At 30.8% G+C, this 16,783-nt stretch overlaps 1 protein-coding gene across 2 annotated transcripts in view; it reads left to right on the forward strand.

Moving 5' to 3' along the window:
- LOC114325245 (uncharacterized) overlaps window positions 1–16,783 on the forward strand; it is a 62,234-nt gene that overhangs the window by 2,692 nt on the left and 42,759 nt on the right. The window contains exons 2-6 of one of the 2 annotated variants that reach the window (XM_028273251.2): window positions 2,151–2,364; window positions 5,049–5,410; window positions 5,471–5,786; window positions 6,480–6,748; window positions 12,572–12,724. In XM_028273251.2, coding sequence (XP_028129052.2) covers window positions 2,151–2,364; window positions 5,049–5,410; window positions 5,471–5,786; window positions 6,480–6,748; window positions 12,572–12,724 — 1,314 coding nt within the window. Of the gene's footprint in view, window positions 1–2,150; window positions 2,365–5,048; window positions 5,787–6,479; window positions 6,749–12,571; window positions 12,725–16,783 lie in introns of both variants that reach the window. The other variant, XM_028273250.2, reaches the window with a different exon arrangement.

Here is a 16,783-nt window from a genome sequence, read left to right on the forward strand (position 1 = left end):
ACAACAAAACGTTGTCAGAATCAATATTCCATCATCAGTGTTAACACAGGTGTTGAGATAATACCTATCACAACATGACAATAGGATGTCATAAAGATCGTCCTAACAAAGAGAGAGAGACTGTACTACTAAAGAGGTGCTGGTTCTAAACACAATATAATGAGGTTATCTACCTGTACCTGTAATAAAGGGGGTGAGAGAGGGATTTTTAAACACTAAGGTTTAAAGGAGCTTTTACCATGAGTACTAACATTTTATTAAGAGGAAATATATACAAAGTAGAGTAAGAAAACCTAGGAGAGAAAGAGAACAAACATACATAAAACATAAATGGGTGGATGCAAACACTAGCATTGATCCAGAGAAAACAAAATACCTACTACAAAACTACAAAAAGTACTTACAAGCGACCAATGAGTCTTTCAGTCCATGTACGCACTATATTGTCTGTCCAAAGTCACTTGTTCCAGTTCCACTATCTAGTCTGGAGACGATGTGGCGATGGTGTGGTTGAAGGCAACAGAGTGTTGCGTCTTACTTGGGCTTGAGAAACAGGTGAGTGATGCTACCTGACACTTTAAAGGTGCAAGAGATAGAGAACTGTTGCGTTGCTCGTAACTCTGTTGTCCCTGGAGGACGTATAACAGATCGAGAGAGAAGTTTTCACGATTCACACTTTACTTTATCCTTGACGGATTCACTTTTTAGCGTCGAGTCTGGCAACAGTGTGTTGCCCAGATCTCGTACTGATACACTTGAGTGGGGCGACGAGATGTTGCCCTGAGCTAGATTGATTCCACACTGCCCTTTTCTTTAACGGGCGAGTTACCCTCTTGGTACTTGGAGGGTGAGGGAGGTACCGGGATAGAAAGTTATTTTAAGGCACATGCCTTTTTAGGCGCACACATTAAAAACTAACACTAAACTTGTCCTTTGTACATATTGGCACTGTCGACAGTGTTGCAATCAAAAAATGGAGCTAGAATTGAAAATATTATAAAAATATTTTTTTATGTTCGAATAATTATTCGAACAACAGGTTTACATGCTTTAAGGGCAACCAAAGCACTTAGAGACCTAATTTTTGTTTTATTTTGAAACTACATGTATTGTTTAGTCCCGCGTAGATTTTTGTAAAGATAGAGTAAAAGAAACATTTATTTTAATTTTTTTTAAAATACTCTTACAAAAAAAACCCAAAAAAGTTTAGATTTAATTTTTTGTTTTACTTGTTTTTGTACATTTTTCAATAAAACTTTACGCGGGACTAGATATTATCTATCTACAACTACTGTAAAAATTTGGACCTTCGATCATCTAAGGAACCAGAGATATTTGACATCAAAAGTTAAAAACCTAGTATTCGGGAAATCGCAAAGATGTCACTCTAATATGCTATAAAGCTACCGGTACACGGTAAGTTGAGTGCAGAGTTCAGAAAACAAATAGTTTTGTATCCATGGAAATTTTATACTATAATGTGTTATATACAGTTGGAAAGAGAAGATTTCAGAGAATAATTTTCAATCATAACCCAAAAAACTTAAAAAATTCTATTTTTGGACTTTGGGTGCCCTTAAGCCACCAAAATATACGGGTAAAAACCCTTGAGTTGTTTTTAAACAGTTGAGAGTTGAGGTGACATTATATTATCCGATTTTAAAGGATGTTAAAAATATTTCCAGATTAAATTTTCCAACCAATATGGTTGCCCATCATGTGATGGGGTTACCCACCATCATGTGATGCCAGGGGTTAATCTGGAAATATTTTTAACATCCTTTAAATTCGGATAATATAATGTAACCTGTTTAAAAACAACTCAAGGGTTTTTACCCGTATATTTTGGTGGCTTAAAGCATGTAAACCTGTGATAACACTGATTATGGAATATTTATTCCGACAATGTTTTGTTGTGATATAGCCCTTTTTAGGGATTTTAAATATACTTTTTACAAGATAAGGTTTTTATTGTTTGAGACTTAAAAATAGTTAACACATCTTACCATAAATAATACTGATACTTATATTAAGTTGGAAGAATATGAATTGGTATTAACAGATTTTTTCTTTGTTTGACGAAAATAAAAATTCTTCTTTCGCTATTAGAAGTTATATTTTGGGAATATTTATATATATTTTTGTTACAGGTTTCTTCAATAGTAGAAAATAGTAGTCAAAGTCAGGTAGATGTATTTAGATGTCAGAGTAGCCTGTTAGATGTGCTAAAAGTAACTTCAACAATAATTAGTTCCTTGGATCAATGTATTCAAGAGCTAGAAAGTACTTATGCCGGTAACGAATCTGCTGATACTTATGAAAGTGCAAATACAAATAATAATCTACCTCTTTTATCAACTACAGGTAAGTATACTTTTTTGTGTAATTTGTAAATTTTTATATATTTGTATATTTTTGTGCAGCTACAATAGGGAACTTGCATAAAATTTTAAATTAGAAAAAAATGCTATAAATCACAACAGAATATAATTTAAAACATATATCAAGGAAAAAAAAAAGTTTTTTTGTCTTTTGTTTGGCCCCTAAAGACGATTAAAAATTGAGGGCGCAAACCGTGCCCTAATTGGTCGTGACGACATACCATTGTAGTATTGGATGTCCTCGCCGTTAATTCATTAGGTTTGGCATTAGTTTTAAGACTGACACTCAGTTTTATAAATATTTTGATAGTTACTATTTCTCACTAATATTTGAGTGTTTTGTTAACACAATTTCAAACTAATATTTAAGTGTTTTCGTTAAGGAGACAACAGATATTATACTTATGATAAAATGATCGTGACATACATGAAGACCTTGTGTATTAACTGAAATATCTTGAACATTTTTTGGGCATGCAAGTAACCACTTTAAACGCCGTTTTTTATCGGCTGGTAATCCAATAAGTATTTTATTGGGGTTTATAGTTGTACTTTTACAAAATGGCATTAAAAAACACTTATAGTGTTTCCTTTTATTCAGGGTTGTTTCGTTTTAAACGTTTTGTTTTAATCAACTGTTTTAAACATGTTTTAAGCAGTTTTTGTTTAAAACACTTAAATTAACACTTAAATAACATCAAAAAAATTCTCAAATACATTATATAAACTTTTTAACATACATATTATTTATTTATTAATAATCGGAACACAAAAAAAATTGGAAAACTTAAGGGCAGCCAAAGTCCGAAAATTAAATTTTTAAATTTTTTTGGGTTGATTAAAAATTATTCTCTGAAATCTTCACTTTCCAACGATATATAACACATTATAGTATAAAATATCCATGATTACAAAATTATTTGTTTTTTGAACGTCTGCACTCAACTTTCCGTGGACCAGTAGCTTTATAGCCTATTAGAGTGTTTTATGTTTTTGCGATCTCCCGAATATTAGGTTTTTAACTTTTGATGTAAAATATCTTTGGATCCTTAGATGATAAAAGGTCCAAATTTTTGCAGTGGTTGTAGATGGATAATATCAAGTTCCGCGTAAAGTTTTATTGAAAAATGTACAAAAACAAGTAATTTTTTGGGTTTTTTTTGTAAGAATATTTTAAAAATTTTTAAAATAAATGTTTCTTTCACTCTTACTTTACAAGAATCTACGCGGAACTAATCAATACATTTAGTTTCAAAATAAAGAAAAAATTAGGTCTCTAAGTGCATTGATTACAGAGCTATGTGACTTAATGTTAACACTGTCGTTAAGTGGGACTTCAGGTGCCCTTAAAACATTTTGCATACAAGAGTTAATCAATTTCTCAAAACTGTCAGACTCATAGTAATCTTGTAATTTAAATCATCAATCTGATCAGTCACGTCACCACTGATGGAATTAAGCTGTTTAAAAATTGAAACCAACTAGCAGCTTTGACATTGCCTAGCTGATTATGTAGTTTGGAACGGTAAACCGTATGATGAGAAGAGTCTTTCTATGTTGGCTGACGATGCAATAGCTGTGTGAAGCTGTTGAGCAAGTTTCAATGCTGTAGTATTTATATTTTTGTTAGAACGCCACCATGCCTTTAATGGTTTTACATTCTCAATTAGATGTTTAGAAAACATATCGTTTAAAGGGTACACTCTTTGCTTGGTTATAACAATAATCGAACATGCTTCTGGATGATAATTTATAATGGATGGATGATAGGTTTATTTTCACTAAAGCGATGATCAAGCAAATTTGCCAAAAAATGAGCTGGGGTCACCAAATCATTTGCATGTTAAAGAAAACACTAAGTACCACAAGAAACACCACAAAATAACTAACAGTAGACGTTATTGCAATATCCAACTTGTAATTCGGATTTATAAATAGTAAATTACCCCAAGCTATTGCCTGGGGTTCCCCAGGCAATAGCTCCTAATTTTGCAATTGGTTTTCTTATCTATTATTTACTAGAATAATAGATCAAACACTTTCAATTAATATTGTGTTTAATAAAATATGATTTAAACAATGTCTTCTTCTAAGTTCTAAACAAAGAATGATTCTTCAATGATTTAAACAAAGTTTTATTTGTTTAAAATATAAAATTTAAAAATAAAATACATGTTTAAAGCAAAAAACGGTTAAAACATAAAAACAGGTGTTTTAAACAAGTTTTATTTGTTTAAAACATACAATTTAAAAACAAAAAAAAAACATGTTTAAAACAAAAAAAATGCTTTTTGCAACCCTGCCTTTTATTTTCCATAATAAACCTTCTTTCCTTTTTTTCTTCAAAAACTGTATAAAAACTCAAATCTCAACAAACTGGTATCTATTATTACAATGACGTAAGATAACTGTCATTAAAATATAAATAGATCCATAAACATAAATAAAGTATAATTATGTGACGTCACGGGTCGTTTGAACTATTTTAAATACACAGAAGATTTTAAATTTGTACTGAAGAGTGAGAAATTTTGGAAATCTCATTTTTAAACAAAACTGAACATTATTATGTAATAAAAAAATGTGTAAGTTCCCTATTTTAATATTAATTTTAATTTTTCGAAGCTATTTAGGATATTAAAAGTATTTAAACAATTTTATTTCCAGATTCTCTGTACTCATTCAGGACATCTGAAAGCGGTGAACAAACAGAAACGGAAAGATCTAGTATAGTTAATGAGGCAGCTAATACAGAACTACTACAAGTTGAAGTAACCGATAGACAAGACTATGATGGAGAACTGGAATCACTTCATTCTGAATACGCTAACAGTGAAACTCGTCTTCTATATAATTCAGTAAGTTTTGAGACACCGGAAAAGGACACTTCTACCTCGAAGACTGACATAAAGCAATGTTTCAACGATTTCATCGATGATAATACCCATGATGTAGAAGTTTCTTCCTGCTCATCATCATCTTCTTATCAATCTTTGAAGCCTTTTCATCCTCCTGGTTATAAACCTACGGTAGAGAAAATTAATCACCAATTTGACAATGGTAGTAATCCTTTCTTACCTAATTTTAAGATAAAACCGTCGGAGACAACTATCAAAAATGATGCTGGTGATAATATGCATTCTTTAGCGGATGTTAAGTTAGAACCAATGGAAACAGCTATAAAAAATGATAATGGTGCGAATACTCGTCCTCTAGAAGATGTTAAGTTAAAACCAATGGAAACCGCTATAAAACACAATAATGGTGGTAATAATCCTTCTTTACCTGATATTAAGTTAAAGCCGGTGCAACAAATTGTAAAAAATGAAATAACTAAATTAGATGTCGAGAAGAAAACGTATACACCAAAGAAGAAGAAAAAGAATAATAAAAGCATCAAATATGGTAAGTAGAAAAATCATTTATTTTCGTACAGGGAAAACATGTTTCTGCATTATAGGCAAGGTTCTTCTCGTACCTAGGGATTGCAACGATGTATCGATATATTAAATATATCGATATATTTTAAAATTTTATCGCTATTCAACTTTCGATATATCGAAACATATATCGATATTATAGATTCACTGTATCGTCCACACAGAATTAATATACCATATTGGCACGATATAAAATTATAATAAAATCTTAAAATATAAATTATTATATCCTTATATTTTTTAAATGCCATTTATAGGTACCCTAAAATGTTTTACAAAATTTCAGATTACTAAAAGATTTAGATAACTAAAATTTTTTATTTCATTAGTATGTAGTTCCAAAATGACACAAAATCTAGGCATCGGATAAAAAAGTTTATTTGAAGAAAGTGTATTTTTTTGTTCTTCTTAATGGCGGTACAGGCTCGTTTTTTTAATATTGTATTTAATTACAGAGTAATTTCCACATATTAATATATTTTTCAAATTGGGCTCTGTACCACCATTCTTTATTATATTACGAATACGTGTGCCAAATATCTCGAAAAAAATATTCAAAATTACAGCCGCAATCTTGGAACGCGTTTTTGCTACCTGTTGATCGCTACTGTATCACCTTAATGTAGTTACATACAACATTGAATATGTTTTTTTATAGAAATTCCGTCCAAAAGAGAGCCAGTCATCGACGAAGAATGCTTCGTAAGTCATATCGTATCCCCTAATGAATTTTATATACATTTAGTTGACGAAGAGAGCTTATTGGTCGATGATATATCAGACGTAATCGGTAAAAATATAACAAAAAGTAAAAAAATTAAATACAATAGTAAAGAAGAAGCGCTCGATGACGTAGGAAGATTCGGATTTTTATTTTTAGAGTCTAATAAGCTTTGGTACAGAGTGGAAGTATTGGACGGACTGACAGTAAGTACAAGTGCTTTATTATTTCACTCCAGTGGCGCACTTAGAATTCTCTGGAGGAGAAACTTTCTTGGGCATCGAAATTTTTTTGTATTGTTTGTGAAAGACAAGTTACATTTTCCTACTATTCTTCATATATTTTTTATATGCTCTGGGAGGAGTTTTAACGCTCAAGGCCCCCTGTGTGCTCCGCTGTTTCACTCTGTAAACGAAAAATTTTCATCATCATCATCAATGACGTTACCACTGTTTGAGTCTTTTAGTCCGTTCTTTAACGGTAAAATATCGCAAAACCTCTAAATTATAAAGAACCGCTTAGATTGATATGACATTTTTCACACACATAACTAACATGTCAAAGAGAAAAAGTGATATTGTGCCGATACATATATGCTTTTTCCCTGGGGGTGGTTTTCATCCCCTTTTGGGGGTGAAAAATATTCGTCCAAAGTAAGTCAGGAAATGGATAAACTGGCTAATTTTAAGTAACTTTTTTCTATAGAGTTTTTTCACTAAGTCAATACTTTTCGAGTTATTTGGCAGTGAATATGTTCATTTTTTCAACAAAATAACCACGCTTTTAGACAGTTTTTCGCAAATAACTCAAATAGTAAGTATTTTTTCGAAAAAACATTCTTAGCAAAACTATAGCCCGTAAAAAATTTTAAAAAATGGTGTATGTCTCTATACCTAGTAGAAGCAGTGTTATAGCTAATGAAAAATAGGTTCATATTCGTCAAATTCCAAATGGAATACTTTAACGTAAAATAACCAAAAATGAAGTACATTTCGGGGAAAACTCATTACAACCTATTTAAAGTGTTTAAAAAAAGCTTCATTTTTGTTTTATAAAAAAAATTTCTAGTATTAAAAGTAAACAATTTACGCTCAAAATAAAGTTAGTCCCTTTTTGTTTTGGTAAAAAAATTGAAAAAATCACCCCCTATTTACTTATCTTAAATGAACTTAATCGTTACGACTTAACAAGTTTCTTGACTCATGTATGTATTGTTTATATGATCTGTAAGTTTCATCGGTTCAAAGTCCTTATTATTGAAAAGGCTGTAGTTAAAAGGGGTTGAACGAGCCACTGATCACGAATGTATGCAAATTTAGAAACACCAAATCTTAATCAATTTTTGTCTTACAGAAAAACAAAAAAATACACGATATTCAGAAAAGCAATGCTGACTTTTTTTGTTTTTCGAGATTTTTGGTATCTCTAACAATTTTTAAGTTATTTTGAAAAAAAGCATATTTTTCAAAATTAAAATTTTTAAAAATTTTACTTTGAAACCAAATTTTTTTAACAATGAGCACTTTGAATCAATGAAACTTACAGATCATATAAACACAACATAAGTAAAATAATGTGTGGAGCGGTAACGATTAATTTCATGTAAGTTGCTAATTCGGAGGTGTTCTTCTCAATTTTTTTTTTGCCAAAACAAAAGGGGCCAACTTTATTTTGAGCGTAACTTGCTTAAATTTAATGCTAGAAACTTTTTGTAAAAACAGAAATAAAGCTTTTTTTAAACACTTTAAAAAAGTTATAAGGAGTTTTCCCCAAAAAGTGCTTAATTTTTTGGATATTTCACGTCGAAATATTCTATTTGAAATTTGGTGAATATCAATCTATTTTTCATTGGCTATAACTCTAGTTCTACGAGATCCAGAGACCTAACGCGTACACCATTTTTTTTACTTATTTATAGGCTATATTTTTGCTAAGAACGTTTTTTTTTTCGACAAAATACTTACTTTTTGAGTTATTTGCGAAAAACCGTCTAAAAATGTGGTTATTTTGTTGAAAAATGAACATATTCACTCGCAAATAACTCGAAAAGTGTTGACTTGGCAAAAAAGCTCTATAGAACAAAAGTTACCTAAAATTAGTCAGTTTACCCATTTACGGAATTATTTTGGACATATATTTTTTCACCCCCAAGAAGGGGTGAAAGTCACCCCCAGGGCGAAAGCACACATCGGCACAATATCACTTTTTTTCTTTGACATGTAAGCTATACGTATGCCAAATTTCATGTCAATCCAAACGGTTCTTTAAAATTTAGAGCAAAAACCGAGAAAGAATGTACTATTCTTTTTCTCATGATCATCTTTCAGTGCGTCACAGTTTTTCGATTTCTCTCTAACGCATTAAATTGTATGTGACAGAAAAAAAGGCACGTCTTTGAATACTTTGGTAATTATTCTAGTTCGGTGATTATTCTAGTTGTCGATAGATGGCGCCATAATCAAAAAAGAATTATTTATTAAATAAAATAATAATATTATCAATATAATCTGTACAATTTATAAGACTATACAAATGAAAGAAAATACCATTTTATAAATGCAATAGACACAATTGATTTGGTTTTATTCCAAATTGAAAATAAAATTTGACAACTGTCAGATTTAACAAAAATGTCACGTTAGAATAAATGTCATAAATGTGTATTATCACGGACTAACCTTTTTTTCTATAATTTGTGACGCACTGAAAAATGTTCATGAAAAGGAGAATATTTGCCTGTTGCTTTGGTTACTATTGCGATTTTACGAAGTTCATGATAACCATCTTTTTTATTTAGCTCTGCATCAATATTGTCCTGACCAGGGGATTTTTTCGTTTTTAAGTGTTCTTCTTGGCTCGGTAGTGGTTTTTATATTTCAATCGTTTGATACTCATTTTAAAAATATGTATCAAAATTCGAAAAGCTGCATTAGGTAGGGAAAATCTATGTCGAAACCATTCCCTGTTACAAAAGATCTGAGGCAAGGGTGCTGCTTATCGCCAACACTATTTAAAATATACATCCAGAAAGCTCTGGAGCAATGGAGAAAAACAGTTGCTGGGATGGGAATAATGATTGAAGAAAACTCCTTAACAACTTTGTGGTTTGCTGATGACCAAGTAATTCTTGACAACGGTGAACATGATATGGATTGTATTCTAAGAAAGTTACAGATCGAATATGAAAAATGGGGCCTATGTATAATAAACATTAAGAAAACGGAATATTTGAGAATAGGAGGGGAAACCGAAGATCCGGAGTTAGAGTTAAGAAGTATAAGAAAATGTAAGGAATATAGATATTTAGGAAGCATAATATCAGAAGAAGGGACTACAAAAAGAGACATACAGAATAGAATACAACAAGGAAGGAAAGCAATTCTTATTTTAAATGGTCTAACAAGGTAAAGATGAAAACAAAATTAACAATTTACAGAACAATAATTGTGGAACGTATTCTAACTTATGGGGCAGAGTGTTAACAAGTCACAGGAAAGGAAAGAAAAAATATAGAAGTAGCGGAAATGGATTACTTACGTAGAGCATACAGGGTATCTAGATTAGAACACGTACCAAATGAGGAAATAAGACGACAAACAAAGAGTGTATATTCCACGGTTGACCAAATAGAAACAAAGACATTTTTATGGTATGGTCATGTTATGAGAATGCCTATAAATAGAAGAAGAAGAGGAAGGCCTACAGAAACATAAAAGAAAGGCATAGAACAGTCTATGGCAGATAGAGCTATAGAAGAGAACGAGTGGATGGATAGAAAACGATGGGGAGCGAAATGTGGGATGCGGAGGAGACAGTAGGAACCTCAGTGCTTATATATGATACTCATTTTTCCGTTGTTTCCATCATTTTCATTGTTTTCATTAATGACATTCTGGATATTCGGGAGTTCTTCAAAATATTCAGATATTTCTCTCATGAAATTGGGTGCCTTTAAGCAGGAGCCTCTTTTATGTTGTCTCTCCCTCTGTAGGATGTTTTATTTTGATTGTGTCTGTTATCCTTCTACCTTTTCACTTTGTTGTAGATATTGTCTCTTTTTTGACTTAGTGTTTTTTTAGCTGCGTCTCTCTCTCTCTCTCTCTCTCTCTCTCTCTCTCTCTCTCTCTCTCTCTCTCTCTCTCTCTCTCTCTCTCTCTCTCTCTCTCTCTCTCTCTCTCTCTCTCCTTTTTGTTGTTTGTATCTTTTGGGGCTCTTTCACATTCTTCGTTGAACCATTGTTTCCTTTTTGCTTTCTTTTTTCTTCCGATAGATTTCTCTGCTGCTTCTGTAATAGTCGTTTTTATTTAGTACCTGCTTTACTGTACCTTAGGTACCATTGCTGATTTACATAAATTTACATTCATTTTTATTTATTTCCAAAACCTGATATGTATTTCTTATCTCCAGTTGATATTGTCTCCCCCTATCTTCTTCTTGCAATTTCACCAAATCACATCTTTCGATCTGCCTCTGTTTATCTATTGTTTGTATTGAAACTTTTGTTCTGAGCGTGGCCTTCATAGTGTTACATGCTTACCGTCTTCAAGTACTGGCCTAATTTATCCGACCTTGTTTACAAACTATAGATCTTTTGACCCCCGAGGATTATTTTCAAAATTTCAAATATAAACTTACGTGCATAGAAATCGGCCCACTTAAAAATTTGGTCATTTTTTATCTCTAATATTTCCTAAACCTGTTATCCGATTTAAGTGATTTTTTGAACATGTTATAGCCTGATTCTTTAACAATACCACCATAATAATATTGTTGCTAAACAGGTAAATTTTAATTGTATACCGGGTGTACCAATCAAACTGTGTTCTTTTCTCAAAGTTCGCATCACCCTGTGCAATATTCTAGCATTTATAAAATACTGAAATTAAAACTCAACTGTAGCCTCAGGTTTTCTTAACATTCTGTTTTTTGATTCATTCGTTTATGTTGAATAATAAAAAAATTAGGTACTTTAACAACTAGACATGTTCTTCATCAATACGCGGTGTTTTTAAATAAGTACGACAAACTTTAAGGGGTAAATCTGCATGAAAAAATAATGACAGTTAGCTTTATAAACGTATGTCCGCAAATGTTTCGTTTACGAGATACGGGATGTTGAAATTTTTCTTACAAACTGACGATTTATTTATTACTTTACCAGTTGAGATATGCGAATGAAATTTGGTGAGTTTTAAGAGATAGTTATTGCGGATTTTTTGACATAAAATTAAGAATTTTATATTCACCATTAGCGGGCATACGTGTAATATGATCAGTCATATTACACGTATGCGCGCTAATGATGAATATTAAATTCTTAATTGTATGTCAAAAAATGTGCAATAACTACGTCTTAAAACCCACCAAATTTCATTTGCATATCTAAACTGGTTTTAAAGCAATAAATAAATCATCAGTTTGTAGGAAAAAAGTCAACATCCCGTATCTCGTAAACGAAACATGTGCGGACATACGTTTATGATGCAAACGGTCATTATTTTTTCATGCAGAATTACCCCTTAAAGTTTGTCGCACTTATTTAGAAACACCGTGTATTGATGAAGAACATGCCTAGTTGTTAAAGTACCTAACTTTTTTATTATCCAACATAAACTAATGAATAAAAAACAGAATGTTAAGAAAACCTGAGGAGGCTATAGTTGGGTTTTAATTTCAGTATTTTATAAATACTAGAATATTCCACAGAGTGATGCGAACTTTGAGAACAAATCACAGTTTGATTGGTACACCCGGTACACAATGAAAATTTACCTCTTTAGCAACAATGTTATTACAGTGGTATTGTTAAAGAATCAGACTATAAATGTTCAAAAAATCACTTAAATCGGCCAACAGGTTTAGGAAATATTAGACATCAAAAAGACCAAATTTTTAAGTGGGTCGATTTCTATGCACGTAAGTTTATATTTCTATGCGCGTAAGTTTATGTGTATATTATATGTTAAATATTTGTCCGCAATTTCAAAAATTATTAATGATCATTTAGATACAGTTATTTCATTTTTTAGGATCAAAAACACGATAATATTTTAGTGCAATTGGTGGACTTCGGAAACATACACCTAGTTTCCTATAAACATTTACATACAATGACTAAAGACTTGAATAACATTCCAGAACTGCATTATCCCAAACTAGCTGTGCGCTGTCAGTTGCCAAGGGTAAGTAGATAACATAAAACAATTTCTTTTTCTCTCTTTACACGGCAAATTACTTGTAGTAAAATTCTCACTGGTATTGAAGCTCCAGGAGATGTAAACATTAATTGACAAGGCCATTGTCATTATTAACATAGACATGGCTATTTCGTTCAGTTTTTGAATGTCCTTGGATAACCGTTATTTGTATAAACGCTTAAATTATTAATTCAGTTAATTAATAGGATTATTTTTTCACTATGTATTCAGTGATTAAAATAATGTATATACTATACAATAAAAACTAATAATCGAGAAAAGAGAAAAAGTGATCAAATGATTTTAATAATATATTGCTACTATGGAACATTTAGATAAATTTTGAACATCTTTAAAAACAAAATACTTGGATCACAGAATATTACCTGATGGATTCTGTGTTTGATTCTTTCATAAATAATAAACAATAAATAACTTTTTATTAATTCCATGTCAATTAATGATTTATCAAATACACTATTAGTATTATTTAATAAACAACTCAAAATATTCCTGAAGCCGTATCAAATATTTAATAGCCTTGTTTGTCACTGTCTTGTCACCACATTCTGTTTGACTGAGTGCGTTGTATGACAAAGATAGCAAATGTTCGATTTGGAAAATATCACCACAGACATGGTGTTCATTTTTTTCGGATCCTGGAAAAACTAATAAATATTTTTGAAAAATTTAAACGCAGAATGAAAGTTTACATTATTACCGAGGGCCGAAAGTCCCGTAAAATAACCAAAAAGTTTCTTTTGAATGAAATATTTGAAATTCAAAATCACACTCAATTTTCTCTTCTTTTTCCCCCTGTTACTTATTGAAATAAACATTATAGAAGTTTTCACGGTAAAAATGAAATCTTTCATTCTGCGTTTAGATTTTTCAAAAATACTTATTAGTTTTCTCAGTATTCCAAAAAAATGAATGCATTTAAAAAACATTAAAAAGAAATTTTGCTCCTGCGCTCTTAAATATTTTGAAGAAAATTTTGTTTAATTTGATTTTATTATATTACTTTACGTATTCGGTTGAGATTTATATGAAAGATCTTTTGCATTTGCGTGCTACAGATCTATGTAGCTATTTAGCTGTGATCGAACACACAGTTTATTCAGATCTTTAATTCTGTTATTTTCAACTATCAAAGTGTGTTGTTGCAATTATCGGGCTGCTTATTCAGCACCCGTGCCTCAAGAATTGGCACACTTCATAAATATTTACAAAGACAATGATACAACTACTTACTCGATATTACACAAGCTTGCCCCAGTTAAATATTAAATATTTTGATGTTATTTAATATCTAACACATATAACATCTTAATAATTTTTCCCATTACATCAAAATAGAAAAATGTAATGTTAGCAAATTACAAAAAAAAAACCGAGAGTCAAGACCAATTATTGAAATGATTATAAATTGATTATCAATAACAATGAAAATAATTATAAATTACTACAGCATATTATACAGAGTGAGTTTTATGTATGAAACGATTCAATTACAGTGGAACCTCGATTATCCGTCTCTCCATTAACCGTCACCTCTGTTAACCGTCAGGGTCCGAATATAAGTTGTATTGAGAACATAAGCAAAAAATTAAGTCATCAATTCATTATTTTGAGCATTGTGATAAACCAAACGAAATTCGCTGATATGTACTGTGCGGTAACAAATGAAGTTCTGGCTGAATCAACTGTTTTGTTTTTGTTGCCTAAAGATGACGAATGGTTAATTTATGATGAGGACGCAAATGACTATCAATTGCTGACAGATGATGAAATCGTTGAAATGGCAAAACAGATGCTGACGAAACAGGTTTAGAAGCTGACACAAACTTTGAATTTGACGGTGGCGATGTCAATGATGCTTTTGCAACTGACAAAGATTTGCCTAAAGAAGCTAGAGAAGCTGCATCTCACATGCAAGCATTAATCGAGTGGTATTCTCAACAAAAAGAATCCAATAAAGTAGATTGCATGATCTTACGCCGAATAAGAAAATCAGCCCTTGCAAGCATCAGTAAAACAAACAAAGATTTCAGAATATTTTAGACCAAATTCGACAATATTAACACGAACACAAATTTCTCATATATCATCAAACAAAACATACAAATAAAATTTGAGAGATTTATTATCAATTTTTATTTTTTTTTTATGTTCTGTTAACCGTCTTTTCGATTATCCGTCATACCGTTGGTCCGGTGCCCTGACGGATAATCGAGGTTTTACTGTATCTCGGATACGGCTTGCATGATTTTTATAGGTTTTAGTGAGTAAGGGTGTTGTGATTAGTGTTGTAAAATTCTCGAGAATGAAAAATCGGAGAATATTCTCGATATGGAGAATTTTCTGAGAATGAACCTTATGACGCGCTTATGGATATTGTTAAAGATGAAATAGGGTATTAAAAATCATTAAATTATATACAAAATTATGAGACAAAACAACAGTGTTTTAGGGTGTCCCAAAAGTAGCGGAACGGTCGAATATTTCGCGAAATATACATCGGATCGAAAAACTGAAAAATACGTGTTCAATAATTTTCAAAAATCTATCCAGTGACACCAAACACCAACCCCCACTACATCCCCTGGAGGTGGGGTGGGGGGTAACTTTAAAATCTCAAATGGAAACCCCCAGTTTTTCTTGCAGATTTTAATTTGTTACGTAAAACGAATAGAATAATAATGTTTGGGATGCAAAAAATATACTAGGTGAATTGGCAAAAACAATATAGAAAATTCTCGAAAATAATTTTCTGTCCGAGAATATTCTCGCTGAGAATTTTCTGGCCGAGAATATTCTCTTGAGAATATTCTCTTCTTACATCACTAGTTGTGATGCAGCTGATCTTGTTGGTATTTACATTGTTGTCAGATCTTCCGTTTTTCTGGAAATATTCTGATTTCAAATAGGCCACCTTGTATATTTCTTGCGTTTTAAAGTGCTTAAGAAATTTAATTACTGATTATTTGTCATGTAATACAAACACCGTAATTTCTATACCTAAACACCGTAATTTCGCAGTTATTACTACATTTATTAAAAAGAAATTTAAAACAAATTATTAAAATCAATTTATTGGGAACAAAAAAGATCTTTTATAATTTTTCTCTAAAGTTGATCGTTTTCGGGTTATAAACAATTTAAAACTGAAAAAAGAAAAATAATTATTTTCAAGGCTCGATACGCACGTAAAAAAGATAATTTTTGAAATTACGAAGTGTCTAAATTCAAATTCAAATCTTCTATCATCTCCCCATAAAAATTTTTGGCATATTTTATTCTAAAACATTGCTTTTTAATTGTTAAAGAAACGCTTACGAGAGAACAGGCGATCGGGCTGCATTAACAACTAAAAACATTAAAACTAAAAAAGCAATGTTTTAAAATGATATAAGCCCAAATTACCTTTCGGAAACTGATAAAATGAGGTTTGAACTTGAATTTAGATACTTCGTAATTTCATGAATAATATTTTTTTCTTGTGTTTTTGAGCCCTGAAAGTCGTCATTTTTCGTTTTTTTTTTTCAGTTTTACATTGTTTATAACTCGAAGACGATCCACTTTAGAGAAAAATTAGGAAATACCTTATTTGTTTCCAATGATCCAAATGAACTAAAATAATGTCTTTTTTAATAAGTGTAGCAATAACTCCGAAATTATAGCTTTTAGCTTTTAATGATAGGGAATATTACTTGAAAAATAAATCAAATAAAAATCACTGTTTCTTAAGGACCTCAAAACGCAAAAAATATACACGAGTGTTCCATTTAAAATAAGAAATTTTATTACATTTTCAAAAAAACTGTAAAAAAAATAAATAATTAAATAAAATTAAATTAAGTAAAATTAAATAAATTTAAATAATTAAAATTAAATAAAATTCAATGTAGATAAATAAAATTAATTAAGATTAAAAAAAGTCAACAAAATTAATTAAAAGTAAATAAGTTTAAATAAAATTAAGTATAATTGAATAAAATAAATCGAATAAAATCGAAACTAATTGAATCGAATATAATCAAA

The sequence above is a fragment of the Diabrotica virgifera genome, chromosome 7 (assembly GCF_917563875.1).
Source record: "Diabrotica virgifera virgifera chromosome 7, PGI_DIABVI_V3a".
NCBI lineage: Eukaryota > Metazoa > Arthropoda > Insecta > Coleoptera > Chrysomelidae > Diabrotica > Diabrotica virgifera.